The sequence below is a fragment of the Pagrus major genome, chromosome 7 (genome assembly GCF_040436345.1).
Source record: "Pagrus major chromosome 7, Pma_NU_1.0".
Lineage (NCBI taxonomy): Eukaryota > Metazoa > Chordata > Actinopteri > Spariformes > Sparidae > Pagrus > Pagrus major.
The window spans coordinates 8,748,710-8,771,886 of NC_133221.1; the positions used below are offsets into that span (position 1 = coordinate 8,748,710).

A 23,177-nucleotide genomic window follows, 5' to 3' on the forward strand; every position below is an offset into this window, starting at 1 on the left:
GGCTTCGTAAAAGAGGTGTTTCTATTCTTATTTGTCCCTCTCCTAAACCATATGTGGTAACTAAGTGATTGACCAGAACAAGCTCGGTATTTAAGGAGCTGTCTGTATACGTTCGGGAGAGTCTCATTATTCGGCTGGAGGCTCTCCAAGTAACGTGTTACTTGTATACGATACTGAACTTATTGTAATAAATTTGTTATACAACTAAGACAGTGTCGGCGGAGTTTCTCTTCAAACATCTTCAACTGCATCACCACAGAAGATACGACAATGTGACCTGAAAATAGGTACATTAAAAACATGTAGGGAAGCGTATAGTGCAGTGGTTCCCACACCGGTGTGCCGAGGGGCCATGAGGTAAGTCCAGCTGTGCCATAGGATTTTGTTACAACCATACATTGTTATTGCAATATGCAAGAAATTATGAACACGTTTTTTTTAGTTTATTATATCGATACTTGGTACACATTCATTTCCCAATACAGAGACAAGTTCTACCCCATAGAAAAAACTGTTCACACACGTGGGAAGTATTAGAGCGTGACACATCAAAGGCCCAGATTAACAGCTTTTGTAAAGGAGATAAAGGGAAATGGATCGCTTTTTTTTTAAAGCAGTAACCTCATTTTAAATTCTGTGAGCTTTGGGGGTTTTAAAGCATGTGTTTCTGTTTTGTTTTGTTGTTGCTGTTGTTAATAAACGTTGCCAGAATAATATAGTTTTTGCCAAATTCTTTTGGCATTAGATAAAAATCAATGTACAGAGTGATTAGATAGCACTTGTTATAGAGGCTGTTTTGCACAGATATGAATACAGGTGTGTGAGTGATAAGATCTTTGCTTGCTTTCTGGTGGGCCTTAGGCACAAAAGGATTGAAAACCACTGTTATTATGTACAGTACAAGTGCTCATAGAGATGGATTTTTTTTTTTTTTTTTGCCTCACAGCGAGAAAGTCCCTGATTAGATTTTCTCTGTGGCGTTTGCTTGTTCTCCCTGTACTTTTGTGGTTTTTCAGCAGATGCTCCAATATGCCCCAACACCAAGAATGTTTATCACGTTAATTCTCAGGTCAGTGTCCTTGACCAAGGCACTGGCTAAGATCCAGAACTTGTTTCTGTGTTTCAGGCGATGGGCACCCCAAAGAGAGCAGTCCTTTCATCAACAGCAGTGCAGCCACAGATGCCGAGAAGAGCCAGCAGTATGACGGCAAGAATATGGCTCTGTTTGAGGTGAGGACAATTAAGTAAGAACCTCTAAGATGATGCAGATAGTTTAGATCTCCACGTCTAATATGTGTGTGTGTGTGTGTGTGTGTGTGTGTGTGTGTGTGTGTGTGTGTGTGTTACAGGAAGAGATGGATACCAGTCCAATGGTCTCCTCTCTGCTCAGCAGTCTGGCCAACTACTCCAACCTCCCAACGGGCAGCAAAGAGCACGAAGAGGCTGAGAATAACGAGGAGGGGGCACGTCCGTCTAAAAAACCTGTAAAGGTAGATTACCACATGTGATCCGTTCATCCACATCCTGCAGCAGTTTGAACAGGAGAGCAGCTTCATCTAAAAGTTATTACTTTGTGATTTATCAACTCATGCATGAAAGGGTTACATTTACTTAAAGTTTTTATCAGATCGTGATTCTGACACCTGCCTGTACTTCTCTTTTGTTTCCTCTGGACTGCTTATCATTTATTGGCCCTCACCAAGGTTTATATCAGCTCGGTTATCCTGCATTTAACCGAGCATTTAACAGAGTTGTGCAGTTTTTGTGTAATGCTGCTGACAAACCAACCAACAAACAAACAAACGGACACTTGGTGGAGGAAATACTATAGAGTATGTTTTCAAGGGATAGGTTATAATTGCTGACAAATACTGTAAGTCATAGTGTCTTATGCATTATAGAGTGTTAATACCATGTATTAAATGATTATAGGCTGCTTATCAAAGCAAAACAGGGAGACTTCGAGTAAAGCGTCACCCATGCAAAGCAGCAACATATCTGCACACAGAGAGGAGCTGGTCACTGGATGCTGACTAAGGGTTTGCCATATGAACACAGTCCTCAGGCTGAGTCAGCTGAGGATCCTGAAGTGCCTGCGGTCACAAACGTCACTCGCTCACTCTCACTGTCTTTCCCCTTCAGACAAAACACAAGCAGTGACTTTGATCTGTCCGTTCCTCTTTCACTCCCTTCTCATCACACGTCTCCTCATAGAAAGCTCTGCAGGGTGCAAATGAGGACTTCAGAAGGACAAGCAAAGGCTTAATCTGATCAATTCTTTTGTTTCCTGTTCTTTATACTGCCGCTTTTGGATAGCGGTGGAAATGTATTATTAAATAAAATTCAGACAGAGATTAAACATTGTTGTTGAGAGCTGTTACTCCCAGCAAAAAATAATATAACAGAGTTTTAGCTTTTACAGTCTACAGTGTTGTAACACAGCATTTCTGGATAGATGTGTGTATATTTATATTATGCACATTGAAATTTTGTGAATTAAATTTTCTGTTTAAATTTTCCAATTTAAAAGTCATATAAGATATATAGATTTGCTGACTGAAAATAAATGAAGAAAAAGAAGATTAAGCATTTATCTTCCCACTTCTCTTCAGAGACGTTACTTAGAGGACCCATTTCAAAACAAAGAGCTTCTCTTCCTCTTCCCTGAAGGATTACCATCTCTTTGTGTTTGAAAAGAATAAAACCCCTTTCATGTCTAATGAAAGAGTTGGACATCATTTCATGAATTCAAAAGGCAGAATAGATTTAAGGAGACTGATCAACAAAGTGCACTTTTGACAGACTATAACCTCAAATCAGTTCACATGGAAAGTGAGATGAGTTGGATTAAAAAATAAGTTTCCATGATCGTGTTTTTCAGGCTCCACAGTTGGGCACGCTCATGGGAGTGTATTTGCCATGTATCCAGAACATTTTTGGGGTGATCCTCTTCCTGCGGATGACATGGATGGTTGGGATCGGAGGCGTCTTTGGCTCCTTCATAATCGTCTTCATGTGTTGCTCCACAGTGAGTACAACTGCAGACGTCCCTGCTGTCGAATATGTGTTGTGAAACAGATTGTTCTCTGTGACTAACGGCTGCAGTCCGCTCAGAAAACAGATGCCTGTTTAATTTAATACATATCACAGTAGAGCTGTAAACATCCAACCACAAGATTATAGCAATCTAAAGTGGTTCCTCAGCACACACACACCCAGTGATTAAACTACAGGCTGTTATAATATATAAAATGCTGTTTAATGATGATTTGCATTGCACAGATGCTGAATCCTGGCAGAAGGCAATCTGCCAGTGAACCTACTAACACACCACCAGCACCGCCTTTACCCTGTTGAAATCTGTCAGCTTGCTGCTCTGTTAAAAATCAGTTTTGAGAAAAATTGATTCATAATACACAGAAAGTTTACCAGAATAGAAAAAAAAATCCATCCTGCATTAAGAGGACTCAATATAATCAGCACCAACTATGATGAATGAGAAAATTCTCTACTTTTCATTAAAAAGTTACAGGTTTCTTTGTTTGTGTATTTATTTCGTTGAAAGAGGGAAAATAAATCTACAGAGCTCCTTGAACATCATGGTATATTCTCAGCATGTAGGAAGGGATTAAAGCTTGGGTTGGTAAGATTGAAGAAACCAGCAAAAGCGAGCTAAATATTGAAAGTAACGAACCGAAAAAATCCCACCTCCCTTCAGAGCCACTTCTCCAACACAGTCTGCCTTGTAGCTCTCAATGGCCAGCAGCTAGATTTATTAGCGGCTAGTTCGCTACGTTTAAAACGCTTTCTTAGTTTTTTAGACCAATTAAATGTGCAATAAGAATTTTAGTTTAAAACATTCAAAAATATACTAACATTATCAAAAGTTTTGAGGTTACGTCAAAGGCGTCTAGCCTATGAGTTGTGTTCCAAAGATGTCTGCTGAAGTTAGCATGCTAACCAGCTAGTCCTGAGCTTGAAAAGCTCTTTCCCTGGGCGGTCCAAAGCCCCTGTGTAAGCAGTGTAACACAAAGCTGCACAGCTAACTGAGCTAACAAGCTAACAGCAGCTACAGTCACGGATGTATAAACAGAATACAATTAGCAGCATTTTGCAGTTACTCTGGCAATATGCTACAGGTGGCCAAAGATTATTGATTGCACCTTTAATACATAAACAACTCTGTTAAATGCCAAAATGCCAGAATCATGTAGTCAGAAAAGGCTAGCACCGTCTTCAATTCACCCTGAAAAGACTTTAAACTCACTGTCACTATATCAAGTTAAGGCAGTTCCTGTTAGGTAGGGATAATCTGCAGAGTGTCTGATTGTTCTGTGTCCTGGTAAAAGTGTCTTGCATCCATTTTGAATTCATTCTAAGGCATTGAAAGCCCTCAGTTTTAACAAAATCCTGCTGAAATCCTGTTTTGACCAGATGTAGTGGAATCAAGTTTCGCTGAGTGAAAAGTTTTATTTTATTTTCATGTTTTTGTTTTTTTTTTCTTTTTACCGCAGTGGTCTCCTGAGGTCAAAATGTTGTTTTTGTTTTTCAAGATCATATTGGTCATTGGTCATCAGAATTGGTTGCAGATGTAAAGGAATGAAAGAACTGCAGAAAGAAGAAAAGAAGAAAGGAAAATCATTAGTAGTGTTTCCTTCATGTTCATTGTAAAAAACTGCAAGGTAACTTATCAGATAGATAAAAAATAAATATTTTAATTATATAGCACGTCCCAAAAGGCAACTAACCGTCCTTCAGTCGACACACATGGCCGACTCAACCTACTGTATAATCCAAAAGCGTCAGTATTTGACGAGTTGGGAATGAGACTCAAAAATAGTATTAACTGGAGAACTTGTAATCAGTTCCTTTCTCACTCTGGCTGCAGCTGAGAGTATCTCTAAAGTGACAGTGTGTGCCTAACCAGCCATGTAGTCATCCCAACGATGAATATGAGTCAGAGTCTTGTGCTGCTGGATGTTTCTCTCCGCTCGCTCCCTCAGTTCATCAAGGCCACCTGTTGCCTCTCAGACTCCACTAACCTCCTCTGTTGTGCGCTGCTTTTTACAGACGATGCTTACAGCCATCTCCATGAGTGCCATTGCAACAAATGGAGTCGTACCAGGTGAGTGTGTACCTGGGGGGGCGGGGTGTTAAAGTGTGTTTGTGTGTGACGGAGCAGTGCACTGACTCTTCTGTGTGTTTGTGACTCACAGCCGGAGGTTCATATTATATGATCTCTCGCTCCCTCGGGCCTGAGTTTGGTGGAGCTGTTGGGATCTGCTTCTACTTAGGCACCACTTTTGCAGGTGCCATGTACATTCTTGGCTGTATTGAAATTCTGCTGGTAAGTAGCCCTAAAGGTCCAGTGTGTAGGATTTAGTAGCATCTAACGGTGAGGTAGTCTGACTTACTGGATGAATAGAAGTATGAAAAGTATGTCACCGGGCGCCCATTTCCCCCTTCCTTCCAATATTTGTGTGTACTATTTTCAAAATCCCTATCGCTGCTTGGAACAACAACAACCTCCAAGCTAGCAACCTACATGCTAAAACCAAGCCTCCAGGAAGAGCACCAGGCTTGGAAGGCAACTTTTGTAGTGGCTAAACTGTAACTGCAAAGTCACGTGATGCGCTGGGGCCAAAAGAGACTTTTTCCTATAAGCTTGCATTGTGAAAGAAGCAGCTGTAAAACTGAGGATACATTTTTTAGAGTATCACAACCCCCCAAAATGACTTGTTTATTCCCATTCAAGTTAAAGGGACTTGGGGCAGCATCAAGAAATAAGACTCAATAGTGACACGACGGCCGTTGCGGCCGTTAGGGTAACTGCAGCCATCAGACAAGCCGGTGTGGGAGCACGCATGAACTCTTCACAGCAGTGCAGCTGATGTCTTATCCCCTACACACACGAAGCAGCCGGGAAGCCGGCTCGCTGTGTGTAGCGTCACACAAGCGCGGCGATTTACCGTTACGGTTGATGCAGTCTGACAGACACAGGCGAAAGCAAAGACGGCATATTGGGGGACAGAAATATCGTCTCTGATACGGGATTGCTGTGTGTTAGCGGCTAATGTTACTACACAGACACAAACAAACCGTTAGCCTGTGGCTACAGCCAGCTGCTAACGTCACCTCCCGGATAACAGGTTGGGCTTTCGGTCCCATATATAAAGGGACATATTTCTAACTGTTCGGTTTCAGACTAAAGGACCGTGGAAAATGCGCAGTCTGTAACTATTCAGTGTTACACAGCGGTGGACTAAGTTACATGTTTGCAGCTAACGCTACTTTGCACGTTATGTGACTCCGAGTCCTCGGTGATCTCATATTATTTTCAAATCAAGCTCTAAACATGACCTGTAATGTTTTCTTACCTGGTTACTAGGAAATGAGCCATGTCAGCATCTGTTTTCAGTCCCAATTCAAGTTGAAGCTGCCTCCATGAGCTGAACGCATATCCGATGTGTATTCGGGTGCCAGCCCGGCTTTGGTCGTAATGTCGTTTCGACTCACAACATGCCGCTGATAAAACTTTCGTTTTCTTCTTAGTATGACTTTTTAGTGAACTTTGTGTGGTGGTGGGTCGTTTGCTGGCCGTAGCAGAATCCATTAATCCACCGCGCTTGTCTTCTTTGCGTATCCAAGTCGAAAGCCGTCGGGGATACGCATTCAGCGTCGTCTTACGTCACGTCCGCAGGACTGCGCGGGAAATTCGGACACCGAATTGCAGTACATTATTCAGCACACAGCCTGTTCAAGGCAATAGATACGTGGGTGGGCTCATTCTTTTTGGTTTTGAACGCTTCATCACACATTAGCATTAAAAAACTTAAAATGCATGTTTATTTTTTCACAAATCCTGCCCCAAGTTCCTTTAAGTTCAACTCTCTGAAATGTCACAAAATCAAAGAGTATATGACAGTATAATAATTACATATTATAACTACATTTTTGAGTAGCGTGTACATTTCTAATTGTTTTTTTGTTTCGTCTAAGTATTTCCTTGTGCCTCCACTCTTACTTCCCCACACCTCGCCCTATTCTCATTTCTCTACTTCCTTCATCCCTCCATCCCCTCAGATTTACATCATTCCTCAGGCGGCCATCTTCAAGATCGAGGGTCTCGAAGGGCCGGAGGCAGAGGCGGCTCTCCTCAACAACATGCGGGTGTACGGCACCCTGGTGCTGAGCTTGATGGCACTGGTGGTGTTTGTGGGGGTCAAATATGTGAACAAACTGGCGCTGGTCTTCCTGGCCTGTGTCATCCTCTCCATACTGGCTGTATATGCTGGAGTCATCAAGACTGCGCTCGACCCCCCAGTTTTCCCGTAAGTGACTTGTTATTGGCTTTTCAAAGTCTACAGCGGCGATCCAAGTTTGTAACTGATGCCTTTGTTTACTTCCTTTCCAGCGTCTGCCTCCTGGGTAATCGAACTCTTCTCTCAAAAGCCTACGACGTCTGTGCAAAGGTCATTGAAATAGATAATGAGACTGTCACCACCAAACTGTGGAGTTCCTTCTGTGATTCTGATTCCCTCAACGCCACTTGTGATGACTACTTTGCCAATAACAACGTCTCGGAGATACAGGGCATCCCCGGGGTCACGAGTGGCATCCTGGCAAGTAAGAGAAGCTTTATCAATGTAAAATGACAACACCTCTCTGAAGACCGATCTTCAGTGCTTCAATGCTCCTCTGTCTTTTAGAGAACCTGTTTGGTAACTACTTGGAGAAAGGGGTGATCGTGGAGAAGCGTGGGCTCCCGTCAGACGCAGATCCAGACAGTCCCACAACAAGCTCCAACCGCTACGTCCTGGCAGATATTACCAGCTTCTTCACGCTGCTGGTTGGGATATACTTTCCATCTGTCACAGGTTAGCTCCAGACAGGTCTGATCAAAACATAAAATAAATCAAATATCCTGCGAAGATGTTGGGCCTCGTGCATCTTTTGTTAATGAGTTCATCTGGTTGCCTTTTCAAAAGTACTTCACTCATAAATTCCTGATTATTTCACCTCTGTCCACTCACAGGTATCATGGCGGGCTCCAACCGCTCTGGAGACCTGCGTGACGCTCAGAAGTCGATCCCCATTGGCACGATCGCAGCCATCACCACCACATCTACTGTGTGTATCCTTCACTAGGCCGAGGGCGATCAAACAGAGACCATGTGGATCTGAAACTGCTGATTGATTGTTGTTGTCCATTTGAACATTTCCATCTGTATATTTCTTAACAGCTTTTCCACAGACATGTCTTGTGTGGTGCTGTTCGGGGCCTGTATTGAAGGAGTAGTCCTAAGAGACAAGTACGTCTAATTATCTAGATTAGTAAATAACATTAAGGCTGTGTTGATTGCCTGAGATGAACCCTCTCTCCACCAGAAATGTGAACAATGAAATATAACCTGTTGTTTCTTGGTTGTCCTTTTTCCTTGTAATCCTTATAATACTGAGGCTAACCAGCTCTACCTCAGAATACAAGAACAATGCTCTTTCTATATTTCTATGTCCTCCACAAGGGTCATGAGGTCTCAGTCTTCATATATGTAGCCAAATTGTGCTCCTCATCTGGAAATGAGAAGTCTGATTTTGTGTACCTTTTGTCTGAAATCAAGGAACCATTGTTCTAGAAATGTCTAAATATTTCCACTACTAAATCCACTGTAGGGGCTGGGCTTCGGAAACGTACCTGCTCGTGTAAACATTTATCAGATGTTATTATTAGATTATTAGATCCAGATTATCTGATGCAATGCGGGCTTGTTGCCTGGGACATGTATGTTGCCAAATTGTGCTCTTGAGAGGGTTCTTCTTTTAAAACTAGCCAGTTGAAAACCTTACAAGGTCAGCCAGTTTTAATCCATCTCATGGAGGTTTGTTGACTTACCTAACATTTGGCTTAATCACTTGCAATCAACCAAAGAAAAAGATCAAATCAAAGCTCCTCATCTGGAAATGAGAAGCTTGTTTTTTGTCTGAAGCCAAGGACTCATTGTTCATCAAATAAACATTAATGAGATGTTATTATTACAATATTAGATTCAGATTACCTGATGGAAAGATGAGTGAATAAATCAGTGGGTGTTTTAGGAGTGTTTTGTTTTCGCCTCTCTCCACAGGTTTGGTGAAGGGGTTAACGGTAACCTGGTGATTGGGACTCTGGCGTGGCCTTCTCCGTGGGTCATTGTGATTGGCTCCTTCTTTTCCACATGTGGAGCCGGGCTCCAGAGTCTGACTGGAGCGCCACGTCTCCTGCAGGCCATCTCTCGGGACGGCATCATCCCATTTCTAAGAGTGAGTAAACATGTAGCACTAAAATGCAAATGAAAAGAAAAAACTTAAAACTTCTCAGAAACAGACTTCACACATATTAACAGGACCAGAACCTTTGCGAAAAAATGTGTATTTTCTGCTTTAGGCTACACAGAAACAGACGTGATTAATACATCATTTTATTTGTATTCTGTCCAAGAAAGTGCTATAAAATGTGATTTCATTGAATCATTTCATGTTGCTGCAGGTGTTTGGGCACGGCAAAGCCAACGGGGAGCCCACCTGGGCCCTTCTGCTCACAGCTAGCATTTGTGAGATTGGCATCATCATCGCCTCCCTGGATGCAGTCGCCCCCATCCTCTCCATGTAAGTCCGCTGTGACTTCACACACGCTGTATGTTAATTGCTGTGCATGCCTGCTATGGTTGGAGTCCTTCTTTATGTCTTTCTTTTTTCGTTTCTGCGTGTTTCTCTCACTCTCTTCCTTCCTCCGTTATTCTGTTCTTCCATCGTTAGGTTCTTCTTGATGTGCTACATGTTTGTCAATCTTGCCTGTGCGCTGCAAACTTTGCTGAGGACGCCAAACTGGAGGCCGCGCTTTAAGTTCTACCACTGGTGAGTGTGTTAAGAAATACATGTATACATATTGGTACCATTTATTGTGTGAAACAGCAGTAAATGGTAGCAAAAGCTACAAGGAGATTCAAACTCAGAGCATCAACCTCAGCAGCCTGCATGAGGAGTGCACTTTACCTGGTGAGCTATTCATCAGCTTTATTAAATACCATGTTTCGGTCATCCAACCTTCATCAAGTAGGCTAATGTTCCGAGGTCGGATGACATCTGTGACTGAGGTTGAAAATATATCTAAAATTACATGGTAAAAAACTTTTGTACACTGTAAGGATGTCAATTGGACATCAATAAACGTAGCGCAGACATCTAAAAAAATACTTACTCCACTTACACAGCGGTCAATTTCCAAAGAAAAAAAAGGTAAATAAGACCATTCATTTATATTTTCATGCGTTTTGCAATCAAAATCTGAAGTTTTTCACAAGCAATAACTGGATTTCCCAGGCAACACCTGAGGGTTTGACTAACAGCTGGAACAATCATTACAGTCCCATAAGGTTCTTATGCAATGGTGACGTTGGTCACAACTCCAGTAAATAGGACGAGTCTCGATAAACTAGTCCACTCAGCTGATAGAACCCCTCGGTTCAACGAGCTATCGTTATGCTGACAAGATTCAATATCAATAACATTACGTATGTTTAACAACAAGACTAGTTGGCCAGCCGTGTCATTATCCCCAAATCAATATCAGGATGTCCATGTGTATGAAGTAGCGAGCTGAAGAGCAGATGGGATGTGAGGTGATCGCTTTTGTCCAGAGGGACTGTGTAGGCTTTTGCTCTCAGCTTGTGTGTTGCAGGCGCCATCCTGTGGTGTTCAGAGGATGATGCACTGAATGACGACACTAAGTGTTGTAAATGAAAAATAACGATGAACAGACAACTTCATTGGAACTACTTATGTAGTTGCTCCAGGGGTGTCCATGTATCAGGAGTTAATTGAGAGCCTATAGCCAATCAGAATCGAATATTCACCAAGACCATCGTATAAAAAGTTATTGTTTTCATGACATAGGCACCATTATATTTGTAAAATTAGCATTTGTCACACATTCTATTAAATCCATATCCATATTCTGTGTATTCCAGCATCCTTTCTATCTACAAGCTGTCGTCATTGTTATGTGAAGCTGGCAGAAATTCCCAGTTAAACCAAACATGTGACTTCCTGTTTCCTGCAGGGCTTTGTCTTTCTTGGGTATGAGCCTGTGCCTGTCGCTCATGTTCATCTGCTCCTGGTACTACGCCATAGTCGCCATGGGCATCGCCACCTGCATCTACAAATACATTGAGTTCTGTGGGTACGTAAAACATGAACATGATATTGTATTGTTGCAGTAATATCCAGTTATTCCTCCAGTGGTTTTTGCTTTAGCTGAATGATAGTGATGGATTGAGCTCACTGGACTTACACTGTACATCAATGTGCCTGCACCATGTACCAACCCAACTATGTGTCATGTAACAGAGCTGAGAAGGAGTGGGGTGATGGGATACGTGGCATCTCTCTCAGCGCTGCACGCTTCGCTCTCATGAGGCTGGAGGAGGGACCACCACACACAAAGAACTGGAGGTCAGTTTTCAGCTTTGAAACTCTTAACAGTTATGCTTATATCACATGTTGAATCTCAAACACAATTTTTTGGTGCTATATATTTTTTGTCAGGCCTCAGATCCTGGTTCTGGTGAGTGTGGACGCCGAGCAGAACGTAGAACAGCCTCGTCTGATCTCTCTGACCAATCAGCTGAAAGCAGGGAAGGGTCTGACCATCGTTGGCACCTCAGTCCAAGGAACATTCCTCGACAACTACACTGAGGCCCAGAGGGCGGATCAGGTCCGTCCTCTCATCTCTAGCATACAAACTTCTGTTTTTCCGCTGTGATACAAACACAGGGGATTCATATCACACAACTCTAACAGCCGTCTTCTCTCTCTGTTTATTTGTAGTCTTTGCGGAAATTGATGGAGACAGAGAAGGTGAAGGGCTTCTCTCAGGTGGTCATCTCCTCCAATCTGAGAGACGGGACGTCCCACCTGATCCAGGTTGGAGGACTGGGAGGTCTGAAGCACAACACCGTGATGGTCAGCTGGCCCCGAAACTGGAAACAGCCTGAGTACCACCAGCAGTTCAGAAACTTTATTGGTAACTCTCTAGTAACTGGTGAAATAATAGAAGTTAGGTAACCCTTCAATGCAAGGTGTTCACTACAGTTGAAAGATATTTGGAAGACATTTTCAAGCACTTGTCCCATATTTCTTTCATCTTTTTGAAAAATATTGGTTTTATTTTAAAATATCTTTTTAAAGTTTACTTTTTTAAGAGTTAAAAACAATTTATTTTGAGTTTTAATATTCCATGCATGAAAGGCTTAATGCATGTTAATTTTATGTAATTTTTCTGCTCATCCATTCAACATTTCATTATCCTGGTTCTGATTATGGAGTGAAATAGTGATTATTGAGCTTACATGGCTACTAGAGCCATATTACCCTTTAAGTTTAATCCTTAAATATTTACAACTCTCTTCAAAGTCCATTGATTTTCTTTGAATCTTCAGTTGTAATTCTCTTGAAAAAATCTGTGACCACATAGGAATAGATCATAAGTTTATTTTATTTTTTTTAATATGCATTTTCTTCTGTCTGCTCTCAACAGAGACGGTTCGAGAGACAACTGTTGCCAGTCTGGCTTTGTTGGTTCCTAAGAATATCGCCGCCTACCCGTCAAATGGGGAGCGCTTCACCGAAGGTCACATAGATGTGTGGTGGATCGTCCATGATGGAGGCATGTTGATGCTTCTGCCCTTCCTGCTGCGACAGCATAAGGTGGGAAACAAGATAGATTAAAATCTTTACATTTGTGAAGGTTGAACATGATTTTGTCTGAGTGAAACTTGCATTGACAAAGAGAGATAACACTGAGAACATTTTGCTGATTATCTGTGAATGTTCCTGTTTCGCCCTGCAGGTGTGGAGGAAGTGCAAGATGCGCATTTTCACTGTCGCTCAAATGGATGACAACAGTATCCAGATGAAGAAAGACCTCATCATCTTCCTCTATCACCTGCGTATCGATGCTGAGGTGGAGGTGGTGGAGATGGTGAGAGACTTGTCTGACACTTTTGTCACAAACAAATCCTGCAAATATAGACAGAAGGTTTATTTTTGGGAAACTGTTATAAAAAGTTTTGTACTCTGAGATAATGCCAGAGAACAAAACTTTCCTCCAGAATATGGCTCCTATGTCGGTACTTGACAACTGTATGATGAATGAAAAATGTTTTCACTTACTTTATAGCATGACGGTGACATCTCAGCCTACACCTATGAGAAGACACTAGTGATGGAGCAACGATCTCAGATCCTCAAACAGATGCACCTGACCAAGAATGAGATGGAGAGAGAGGTAATGCAAAAACGTTTGTGCTGTACATAGCTAACTACTCACTCACTACTTTTTGAAATGTGTAAATGGGACTGAATAATGACTTCATACTACTGGTTAATGAGCAAAAACAGCAACAAATATTTACTATATATTTAAAAAACTGCATGTTTGAGGTTGATCTGTTTGACGCTGCTGGAGAGATGCCACATGTGGAGCAACCTGAAATTCAGCTAAGGCCCCTGAGGAACATGACATAATTTTGGTGTTTTCATTATCACTCTTTGTGCTTCACATATCAGCTCTGGAGCAGGGAATTGGTTTATAACAAGGTGTTGGTGCCTGGACTTGTTTTTTGCTGATCTGAGGGAAGAAAAAATGAATTAGAGTGGGAATTTTTAAAACGAACCATAATCTCACAATTTATTTTTTTTAACTATAGATCCAAAGCATTACGGATTCATCCCGTGGGTCCATTCGGCGTAAAAACCCGCCTGGCATGCGCTCACAGCACAGCGCTGAGGAGGGAGCCAGCCTGGCAGAAAAACCAGAAGACGAGGTAATGCCACCACAGCCCTTTTTTAGGAGAAATAACATGATCTCCAGCACCTCTGAGCCCTTTTACACCTGGTATTAAAATGCAATCTGTATCCAAACATGTTATCCAGATAAGGTAAAACGCATTTTGATGCAAGGACATCTTGTCGTGGTCATCTTAGGTAGGTGTAAACGCAACCTGCACACACGCTGGCATCAGTACACAATATAATACTGATACAGATATCTGTTTGTAACTAACATATGGGGGTTATTAAAGATGCTTTTATTAGACAGAACTGTGTGAAAACTGAAAGCAATATAGATGGGAAATGAACGCTATCAGGAATAAACTACAGTGGCACTCAGTAGAGGGCATACCTCCGCCAAGGCCCAACAATCCCCTTTAAGTTGTTCAAGTCTAATCCAATAAGAATAAAACATTAAAATCTGCCAGATCCAGATCTGAAATTGGACTCACTCATAGATACCAGCCACCTAAATATGCCTGATTTTTATATAAAAAAAAATGTCAAAAAATGTTAAATGCAATGTTAAAGAAAGTGAGAAACAAAAATCCTGGATTTATCCAGCTGTGCACCAAAAGTTAATGTCTATTCTGGGCTGAGGCCCGTCCTTTATCCAAGTTTAGTGGAGTAGTAGTAGAGTTAGTGAGTAGCCTTCACGCCAGTACTGCAACACCAAGACAAATTTACCAGAAGGGACAGACCATTAATAATTTGTCATAGCAGTGTTTTATGAAGTTTTTAATGTTCCCCGACCTCAACAACTCACAAAATTCTGTGATTTTTGAAGGCAGTCTGGTGCTGATCTCAATTGAGGAGGATAACGAGAATACCTAAAAATCTTTTATAATCTGAATAACATTGACAACAGATTGAGATCCCATTTTAATACCAGGTGTAAACGGGCTGCTCGTTCTCACAACACCTCTTTGTCTTTGTGCTCCGGCTTGAGCAGAATTTGTCTTTCCTCTCGCAGCTCTGTGTTTCTCCCACTGGCCACTCTGGCTTCCAGAGTTTTACTTATACTGACGGGTGTCTCTTTTCTCTCTTTCACCCTGTCGCGTCACGTCACGGTGTCCCTGTCTCAGTCTGTGGCTGTCTCCAACCCAAAACAGGTTCAACTGATCCACAACAAGAACGCTTCCACACCCACCAGCCCAACCAGCCCCACGTCTCCAGCTGGGCCTGCAGGGGCGGCCGCCACTTGGACGGACAACAAGGGTGCAGACAAGGGGCCGGCCCTTCTATCGCCGGGCCCAGAGGCAGGCAAAGACTTCTTCAACATGAAACCGTGAGTGACCTGTCAGTTTCACTCAGCTCACAGGAAGCAGACGTAACATGACATGCACAAGTAACGTGGCACAGTGGTAAATATTTGTGTATATTGATCCACGTTCAAGGAATCAAAGTGAAACAATCTGTTCCTGTGCATGTGACAAACAAAACTTTGAACTTAAACAAGTGCAGATTTGTCTGTAAGCACATGTATGTATTTCACAACAACTATTTCCCTCCTGACACGCTGCTGCAGGGAATGGGAGAACTTGTAAGTATTAACATTTTGTAGCCAGACATACCGTGTGAGCTGAGCAGCTATATGCCTTATTCATAAACCAAACCCAATGTGACCCTAACGTTTCTCACATTAGGAACCAGACGGATGTGAGGCGCATGCACACAGCGATGCGGCTCAATGAGGTCATCACAAAGAAGTCCAAGGAGGCAAAACTTGTCCTGCTCAACATGCCCGGACCACCCAAGAATCGCGTGGGCAATGAAAACTGTATCCTACAACATACCATGTGCCATCTTTGTGTACTCAGCTCAGTTCAGATCAGGTCCTTGTTCCACAACAGGAACATATTTTTGCAGCAAGGCAGCATGGGAACATAAACACACGGAAAACACAAGACAGCTGAGGACTGCTGCAATACAGAATACAATCAAGAGTTCAGTTGATAAAAACAAAGACTGCAACAACAAGAATGGGATTTTAGCAGTTTATTGTATATTCGAATTAAGAGCTAACTGCATCTGGGATAAATGAAAACTTGAACCTCTGCACCTAATTTGCAGAAACCTGTATTTTTGACCAGAAGACAGAATTCCTTTAAAGGAGGATTTGCTAAAAATGGATTTAGCTTCCTGTAAAATTTCCCAGCTTAAGATTTCAAAGACAAAGAAGGTCACTGATCACTACTCACTGTCTCGACAATGTTGCCCGTGTTGATTCTCAAAACACTGAAAAAAGTTAGCCAAAAAGTAATGGATAAATGGTTTCAATTGTTGGCTAAACAGAATGGATACATATTAAAATATGTTAGCTAAAGATAATTGAGAAATTGTCAAATGATTTAAAGTATTGTGGGCCTATAAATGGTTTAAAAGTATCGGATAAATGCTCAGAATTGCTTAAAGTATTAATGAATAGTAAGCTAAAATAATGGATGAATGGTTGAAGTTGTTGGCTAAAACAACATAATTAAAATATAATTTGGATAGATGATCAAAATAGGTAAAAGAATGTGATAAACTTTCATAAAATTTATAGTGTTTTTATCACATCAAGCTTAAAATCATCTCCACCACACGGGATGGGATGGGATCACACCAGTCGCAACAACTGTCGACATATTGCCGTTCAACCTAATTGCCAGAATAAATGTTGGCACTGTATGTTTCTGTAAACTATGAATGTGTTGCAGCTTTACATTTCTTTAAATGTTCAATATCGTGTTTTGTTAGGATAAGGAAATGATCCGGTTTTAGATTAAAATACATGTACAGTTGCCACAAACACGGCTGGAGATGTCATCAAAAATATCTGTTTCCTTGTCGTCACGAACAAAAAAAAATGTCAATATGGTAAATGTTTTAACGGTTCAGTGGTTTTCAGAAACGTTAACTGCAAACTTTTTTTCTTTCTTGGCTGTAACGTGTTGTCCCAAGAGTACTTGGCAGTCTTTACTACATTGTGACATGAGCACTCAGTTCTAACCTCCCCTGTAACATTTTGTGGCTGTCTCTTGTGAGGTTGTGATGATATCACATTGACAAAAATCTTTTCCACAGATGGACACCTGGCAAAGTACTCAAAAACCAATTCTGTGGAAAAAAAACAACTCCTCTGCAGGACTTTTTTTAACATATTGCCTGGTTTTAAACTTTAATGTCATGTTTGAAAAATTGCATTCCTTCACTGCGACTGTTTCTCAGACATGGAGTTCCTTGAGGTTCTCACTGAAGGTCTCAATCGGGTCCTTCTAGTGCGCGGAGGTGGACGTGAGGTCATCACCATCTACTCCTGAAGGGCTTTTAATGGCACCTACATGGACTGTGCCCTCTCCTCCTCCCTCTGTATCGTTCCAGGAAAAACTCCCCATAGCCTCATATCATATCCTGATTTCACCTCTTACCTGAGTACACAAAGAGTTATGCAACTGTCAACTTTTTGTTCTGGACTCATCAGCTGATAACAGCAGATTAGTTTATGGTTACTTTTAAAACTTCACTTATTCTCAAGGAAGGTTTTCAAACATTTTCAAACATTTCTTTCCCTTTTCTGATGTTAAATCAACTTTCTGTCCTTTTGCTTTTTTCCCCTGGTCAATTGTGAAAGAGGAATGATTTTTCTTTTATCAGTTTTTATTTATAATTTATGTTATTTATGTATTTATTCATCTAATCATGTCTGTTTTTGTCTGGTTGGAAGCACACAAGTAATAAATTAGAGTACTGTAATGATATTAATTTATAGTGGAAATGTCAATATGTACATACAAAACGAAGAGAAGGGAAAGACAAGTCGGAAAATAGATTTAATATTAGTTTGCACTCATTTTAGTACCCTCAGTCGAACATTACACCTTCTGTGTAAATGCAGGGCAGTATGTGTGATTGTGTGTTGATGCCCTGGTCGCGAACAACCTGAGAACTACAGTATCATCACTGGATTGTCCTTGTTGTGGCCGGGATTTATGTGTTTAATTCATTTATCAGCATCGCTCTCTCATTGCAGAGAGCCTGGCAGAAATTAGAATCAAAATAAAACGATTTGATGCAGATTATCCCAATCTCAAACCTGCTTGTTTGACCTCATTAACCCCACAGTTGGACAGGGATCGTAAAGACTGAATAGACTCAGTGACATGGTGCAATACAAAGCCTTTGAACTCAACAACCTTCGATCTAAAGACTGGGATCTTTATCGCTCTGTATTTTTAATTTAAAAATATTTTGAGTAAATACCTCTGAATTTAAAATATAAAGTATTTTTTACATGATTTCGAGTGCAATATAAAAATCTGCATTTCATCTCCATACAAAAAAGTTTTTCTCTGTCACGTGAAGTAATCCTCTTCACAACTAAACCCAACCCCTTTCTAATTATTTAAAACAAAATGTGCCAATATATTTACAAAAAAAAGCAAATGTAAAATCTTAAGTGGAACATAGATGTAAAATGTCGACAGTTTTCAGACCAGACATCCATACAAACATAGAAGTATAAAGTGTTAAGGAGAAAGTTATTGAATCTCGGATTTTATTTAAAATTTTGACAGTGCTGTAAAAATGTATGATCATATTTATTATTTATTATGATTGTAAACAGATATTTTACAAGTTAATAGAAAAATATAAATGATATGTCATGTCACGTTTAATCTTAGAGAATTTATTTTTGTAATCTTGTAATTGAGAAAAAAAAGGTAAGCATAATTTTATAATGGAAATATTTCAATAATTAAAATATAATATAGGCTATTTTATGCATGGTGATTGCACAATATTAAAGGAGTAGCTTTGCATTTTGGGACATACGCTTGTTTTGATTTCTTGCAGAATATTAGATGAGAAGATCGATACTACACCACCAGCTGGAGCCACGAGTCAGTTAGCTTGAAACAGCTAGCATGGTTCAGTTCAAAGGTAACAAAACCTGCCTACCAGTACCTCTAACTCATTAATTAACATGTAAGCTTCATGTACTTTAACAAAAGACACACATGTTCATTTGTGAGCTTTAGAGGCAACTTGCGTTATCTTCTCATAGAGCTAGGCTAGCTAGTTTTGGTCGCTACAAACTGACACTGTCCTGAGATCTCCTTTAAAGTATCCAGTGATGTCATGCTTTCACATGTTTACCAGCCGTGGTCCCTCATCAAAAGTTTCCAGTGGTTTCGCACTTACAAATGTTGAAACGCAGAGCCGACCGGCTGTTTCTCAGTTTACGACTTTATGCTAAGCTAAGTTGCTGCTAGCCGTAGCCTCGTATTTACCACACAGACAGGACAGTGGTATCAATCTTCTCACCTGACTCTCGGCAAGAAAGCAAATAAGTGTATTCCTTTAAACGTCGGACTACTTAAAATATTAATATGCTGCTAGACTAACTGCACGCCATTTGAAAATGTAAAAGAATCAGTTGTGATATTTACAAGGCAGAATAATACAGACAATAGAGACTGTTAGAGGGATCTTCGAAGGTGTGTATTTAACAGCTTTAGCGTGATTTATGCATTAAGTTTCCCTGCAGTACTTCTCAGACATCTTTAGTGTGTGTGTGTGAGTGAGAGTGTGTGTATACAATGGATGTTTAGTTTCTATCTGTGTGGTTCAGTCATTCTTGAACATACACATGTTCATACAACATGGACGTGTGCCGTTTCATCACAGACATTCACACTTGTCAGCTGATTCAGTAAACATTTACTAGGATATGACCAATAAGAGTCTGGGCAGTGTACATTATCTTGCCCCATGTACGTATGTATACAGTAGTTTACTTTATCACCCTCTTCCCGTCAGACCTATTGGTGCCATGAAGTACTTTACATCAATTTCTATCAAACAGAGAGTAATTAGCATTCAGTATCTTTTCCAGGAAATCATGAGACGTGTAAAGATCCTTTAGATTTGCTGTATGTATTGTTTTCAACAATGTAGCATAAACAAAGTCTTTTTTTTTTTTTTGGTAAATATCTGTGCAGCCATCAGTGTTTCCCTTATAGCTCTAAAAAGTGTGAGTGCAGAACATTAGCAACAACAAAAACTGTAGTTACCTTTGATTTGAAAGAAGATTTTACGGGTTGATATATCGGTCATACGCTCTTCTGCAGACCTCACCCACAAAGAGAGAGAGAGAGAGAGAGTGTGTGTGTGTGTGTGTGTGTGTGTGTGTGTGTGTGTGTGTGTGTGTGTGTGTGTGTTGTGACTACATGCCTGTATGCTGTACGTTCATGTGTGGACCTGATACTTGTTTGAGCACGGGCAGCGTATGTACTTGAACAGCGAGATGGAGTGAAGATGGGACATTTGTAAATAGATGTGTGATTGTAGGCTTAGAGAAACACGTGTAATGTGTGTGAACACAGGTTTTATAGATATAAAATAGGCCGTTTGTATTGTCTTTTAAAACGATAAGCAAACTTTGTTTCATGTTCTACCGTGTGTTATGCAATTATGTACGAGTAATGGTTTCAAGAAACCATTTTACATGTCGGCACTAAATGCAATAAATTAAAATCATTTTATTACAACAGTAACCGTTCCAGTGTCTGTCATTTTTTTATGACAGGGTCTGCTTAGATAGATACAGATTAACTGTTAGGACTGGATTTATGGTTTGTGATTTTGCAGATGTCCACTGAACATGCATCCTCTCTCGTGTACTGTTTCTGGGATAGGACCACAGAAGCTGCCACAGCCACTTACCACTATGTGAAACTAAACGGTTCATGTTGTTCTGCAGGGAAAGTAAATGAGACGCAGCGGCCGATCACGCCAAGACGTATCACTAGAAACCTTTGACCAGCAAAACCACTGTTTTGCGATCGATCTGGACAGAACATGCTGAAATGCACGGACTGTGATGTGTCAGCTGAAGCATACATGTACCTCTGACTCCATAATTCAACAGACATCATGTCACAACTGATTTACTCAGGGGCCTGTTTGAAGGTCATCCGTGTTTATAATGCCTTTTTTTTTTCTTTTTTTGCGAGACATTAAACCTTCAAAGAGGTTGTGGTTAATGCATTATCTGATCAATTTGATTCTAATGTCAGGTGCATATACAAAAACAAGCTATTTTGAATTTACAGATGCACATTAACGCTGTATTGTTCCTCTATAACCACAAAAAATGCTGATACATGAAACAGTTACATGTAAAATGGCCAAAGTCCACACTGTAATGTTTCTGCTTGTGTTGGAGAGAGAGAGAGAGAGAGAGAGAGAGATAAGGATGACCTGTCTTGACTTCTTTTATTGACTCTGACTTAACACAGGCTGCAAAAAAAAAAATGACTGTCATTTGCTCCAACAAGCTGTCAGGATGAAGACGCAGCCGACCAACCTGCGAGTGAGGCTACCTGTGTTTCTGTTTGTCACGGAGGTGATCATTGTTGTTTTGTATGCTGCCTTTGTCACCTACGATGAGCATGCGGATGCCAGATTTCAGAACAACAAGACGAACCCCATGGACAACGCTGTGTACAGGGACTACCCTATTTTTGCTGACATACAGGTCATGATTTTCCTGGGCTTTGGGTGCCTGCTGGCGTTTTTTCGACTCTATGGCTTTGGAGGAATGGTTTTTAACTTCCTCACGGCTACTTTTGCCATCCAGTGGGCCATTTTGGTGCAGGGGTACTTCCAGTTCAGCCATGAAGGTAAAATCCACCTGGGAGTGATCAACCTCATAAATGCAGAGTTTGCCTGTGCGGTGGTGCTGATATCTTTCGGGGCAGTGCTGGGGAAGACGAGTCCGTTGCAGCTGCTGGTCATGGCTCTGCTAGAAGTGCCAGTGTTTGCAGTCACAGAGTGGGTCGTGCTCAAGTATCTGAAGATCAACGATGCAGGAGGCTCTATTCTCATTCACCTCTTCGCTTGTTATTTTGGCTTGGGCGTCACTTTCGTGCTGTACAGGCCACGCCTAAATGAAGGCCATGCGAAGGAGAGCACCAGCTACCAGTCGGACATTCTGGCTGTGATGGGGACCTTGTTCCTCTGGGTCTTTTGGCCCTCCTTTAACTCAGCGTTGACCCTGAAGGGAGACGACCAGCATAGAGCCATCCTCCACACCTTCATCGGCCTCAGTGCCTCCACGCTCACAGCCTTCGCTCTTTCCGCCATGCTGAACAAAAACGGTAAGCTCACCATGGCCGATGTTCAGAATGTGACCCTGGCTGGAGGTGTGACAGTCGGGGCTTCTGTGGATATGATGATATCGCCTGCGGTTTCGTACGCTTTAGGTATGATGGGCTGCACTGCATGCATGCTGGGATACAAGTACTTGAGTCCCTTCCTGGCTCGCCGCTTCAGGATCCAGGATCAGTGTGGTATACACAATTTGCACGGACTTACAGGATTGATATCCTGCGCTGCGGGGATATGTGCAATACTGCTAGCTAGTGAAGAGGTTTATGGCCCCAGTTTGTATGAGATCTTTACCCATAGAGCACCAGTGGAAGGAGACCCTAAGCTGCAGCAGCTCCAGATGTTGATCCCTGGCTTACAACCAGGGTTGGGGAGATCTGCCAAGGAACAGGCTCTCTTCCAGGTAGCAGCTGTGTTCTCCACTATAGGAGCATCAGCACTGGGAGGCGTCCTTACTGGCTTCGTCTTGAAGCTGCCGTGCTTCGCATCCCCGTCGGATGATCTCTGTTTTGATGATCAGCTGTTTTTTGATGTTCCTCCAGACTATGATTCACCACTTAAACTCAATGACACAAGTACAACAGAGGACTCTGCTGCCTGACATGCAATGGCCACATGTGGTCAATGCAAGATGAAGATGAAAGTGTAAATAAATGTTTCTTTCCATAACATTGTAAATAAGTTGAATAAGTGATCATAATAATGAAAAGTCCAACACTAATACAACTAGTAGTTGTGTCATGTATTGTCCTACATGGAAACATAAAAGGAAGTTAGGTATTATAGTTCTGTTGGCCAATTATTCACAACTTGATGGTGGGAAATAAACTGTTTTTAAGATGTGTGCATTTTTTTTCTAATAACTATCTTAATAACTTGAGCCTTTACGAGGGTGTACAGTCGAGTAAAGCCTCAAAATATCAACATTATATTTGATGACAATCTCCTTCAGATGCAAGAAATTGTTTTTAATTGTTTAATTGCTCCTCAGACACAAAAACATTGGCATCAACAAACAATTTATAAGAATATAATAAAATAAATAAAAAAACAACAAAAGATTTCATTCAAGAATGTAAAACATAAGCAAACAGGGCTCAAACCTCTATTACAAGCATCAGATACACAAAACTAACAAGGAATAAAAATAA

The 23,177-nt window shown here is 41.2% G+C and overlaps 1 protein-coding gene across 1 annotated transcript; it reads left to right on the forward strand.

Moving 5' to 3' along the window:
* Positions 1-352: 352 nt before the first annotated feature.
* On the forward strand, positions 353-22,866 carry LOC140999348 (solute carrier family 12 member 5-like). Its single transcript, XM_073469702.1, has 25 exons — positions 353-357; positions 1,089-1,230; positions 1,350-1,490; positions 2,882-3,028; positions 5,071-5,125; positions 5,217-5,347; positions 7,084-7,331; positions 7,415-7,626; positions 7,710-7,877; positions 8,036-8,134; positions 8,255-8,312; positions 9,126-9,300; positions 9,527-9,645; positions 9,796-9,894; positions 11,099-11,218; positions 11,386-11,490; positions 11,584-11,752; positions 11,866-12,061; positions 12,575-12,744; positions 12,887-13,018; positions 13,217-13,324; positions 13,746-13,862; positions 14,982-15,157; positions 15,516-15,633; positions 21,329-22,866. Exons 1-25 carry the CDS (start codon positions 353-355, stop codon positions 22,625-22,627), a joined length of 4,509 nt encoding a protein of 1,502 aa, XP_073325803.1. The 3' UTR covers positions 22,628-22,866.
* The last annotated feature ends 311 nt before the right edge of the window (positions 22,867-23,177 follow it).